The 2,674-nt window shown below is 40.7% G+C and overlaps 1 protein-coding gene across 1 annotated transcript in view; it reads right to left on the bottom strand.

The window, feature by feature from the left end:
- The window catches only part of LOC104391026 (neuropeptide-like protein C4orf48 homolog), an 8,898-nt gene that overhangs the window by 5,534 nt on the left and 690 nt on the right, over positions 1–2,674 (bottom strand). Inside the window, exon 2 of the mRNA XM_010000241.1 lies at positions 725–867. Coding sequence (XP_009998543.1) covers positions 725–848 — 124 coding nt within the window. The 5' untranslated portion in view covers positions 849–867. The remainder of the gene's footprint in view (positions 1–724; positions 868–2,674) is intronic.

Raw genomic sequence — 2,674 nt, 5'->3', positions numbered from 1 at the left:
AATTCTTTAATGGGCTAAATAAATAAATAAATAAATAAATAAATAATATTTATAAAACAAACACTGAACAGTATTAAAGACCTCCTCTTTCATTGTTATCACCACACAACCTTAGTGTTATCATTTATGCACCAGACATAAGGAGAGGACAGCATTTTCCACATCAACAACTTGATGCGAGGACCTGCCATTATGTGATGTAAACTAAACACAGATCAGCAAAGGAAGATTAGGTGGCTGAAGGTTTCAGGATTAAGTTTTGACAAAGTGTGCTTTCTTGGCATCTTCATTGTGACTCTTTTTAATAAAAAGTACTGACTTTAATACAGTAGACACTACCACAGATGAAAGATGTAATGAACAGTCAGTGCCAGCCGAAAAAAGCAAGTCTCAAAAATGTCTCTGAAAAGCAAAACCAGGATTATTTCTGACATAGAAAGAGTGAACACAATGGAAGGGCTGCACAAAAGAAAAGGGACAGAACAGTGGCAAGTTTCAGGTACAAGCAGGATAGCAATAGGCAGGAAATAAGGGTAAGAGAGTGGAAAGCCTTGGATGCAGGAGAAAAACAGCACTGATATGCTATCAAGTTGTGATTCTAAAACAACATAAGCAAAACATCCAAAACAGTTGTAATAGTTTGGACAAGCTTCAGCAATGTGAAGTCCCCGAAGATGAAAACTGCAGTACAAACTGTATGAGAGGACTGTAGGGTGGTACATACTTTCAGCTGGTATGGCCGTTCCTGCCTCTTGTTCAGATCTGACAGGCTCTGCGAGAAGCAGTGCGACCACAAACACAAAAGGAACTGTAAGGACCACTCTTCTCAGAAGGCAGGGTGCCAGCATCTTGGGAACTGCTACTTCTCTGTTCATCAGGAGACACAAACAAGTCAATGAGGAACATTACAGATACAAGGGGTTTGTTACAAAGGACTTAATGTCCCTGACACCTAAAGCATTGGCAGTCCTCCTTCTAAAGAAAAGAGAAAATATCAGCAGATCTACAGTATGGACAGAAGTTCTGTACTTTCTCACCAGTGCACATAAAACCTAACTGGGAGTGAATTTCCCTAGACATGAAGGAGAAAATCAGAAGTCCCTAGACAGTTAAAACCATTTTATTTGCAGGCTGGGTTTTATTTGCCAGTGACTTTGCCTGCTCTGTGACCTCAATCTTTTTTCTACATACACAGTCCCAGACCAGCACATGACTCTGTTAGACTTTGAGATCAAAACTGCAGGGATTATAAACCTGGCTGAAACAGACCTGAACCTGGAAATGGAAGTTTTTACCCACTCACTTGCTTTACTGATGCACCATCTTTTCACAAGTGTAATGACTAGAGCTAACGATTATCATTAACTATGCACCACACTGACCACAAACTCCTTTATTAAAACAGCTGAAAGAAAAGACTTTTGTTAAAACTCCACAAATTCATAGGCAGAATTTCTAACAGTAAATGCATCAAAACACTTTAACCTTCTGTTTCCCTTCCTAATCTGGGCTTCAGACCTTTATTTGCAGGCATCCATTTGTTCCTGAACATCACAGCCAGGGCAATCTGGTCCAGTGACACCTCCTCTTCACACAGAAGTAAATATAAGTACACGGGTGTCAAATGAAGTATTTTCTTGATCCAACAGGTAAGTAATTCAGATCAAGAGGGAACACAGAAAACTTGGACTGGCTCAAGCTGCAACTGTCTAGCACAGATTGCAATCCAAATCTCAGCGATCCAGGGAAAATACTAGGGTGGTCCTTAGTTCAGCCAGGTTTACCTTCCATTCCTGTATGTTCTAATGGAAAAAAGAAAGAATCAAATAAGGTTAAGTTGCAGCAACACAACAACACCCAGAGGAAAATTCTCTTTAGCTGAACCCAGGAAAGCAGGACAGTATTCCGTCTCTTCCTGTTTTACATCAATGCACACTAAGCAAAAGATGTTGCATAAGAGCATCAAATCTGCATGTGCTGAATGCAAGAGTAGAGCATTCCCCAAACCAGTTTGTTTTTCACATTTGGAACAGCAATAGGCAGAGGCAGGAAAGGAAAGGTTCTTCCCCATCTTGCCACAAACACAGAAAGGAACCAGCTTGCTCTTTGATGTATGCAGCCCACTGTTTCAGACACGGCTGATGTGAAGCTGCGAACTCTGCACAAACACTTGCAGCATGTGCAAACCAGCAAATTCATCCAGGAGAGGAGAAGCATTATATACATACCCTTCCCGTGCACCTACACCCCTCAGCAGGGGATGGTTCAGAAGCAAGAGACACACATGTACACATAAAGTCACAGATCTAATCAGTCCCACATCAAATAATAGATCCGGTAATGTAATTCCTATAAACCTAAGAACTGTGCTTGCTTTCCCTCTCACTATTTAGAAGTAACCTTACGTGATCCTTTTTCTCATTTCTACAACCCTTAAAATAAAGGGATTAAAATAATAACAAGCAGCTTGTGTTTTCTCTTTTTATCAATGGTGATCTGCAATCAAAGCAAGTACAATCAAAGACACCAGGCTTTGCAACAGGATGCAGCAGTGTCTCCAACTAACTGTAAATTAGGATAATACCAGCCTCCTTTGAAAGAACCTAATGCAGAAGTGTGCTCGTCAGTAGGAGCAGAGGCTATTCTCACAGTTGACCATGAGTGCTAGAAAGGT

The sequence above is a fragment of the Chaetura pelagica genome, unplaced genomic scaffold, assembly GCF_000747805.2.
Source record: "Chaetura pelagica isolate M959 unplaced genomic scaffold, ChaPel_1.0 scaffold116, whole genome shotgun sequence".
Lineage (NCBI taxonomy): Eukaryota > Metazoa > Chordata > Aves > Apodiformes > Apodidae > Chaetura > Chaetura pelagica.
This window is presented reverse-complemented; position numbering and strand designations above follow the sequence as displayed.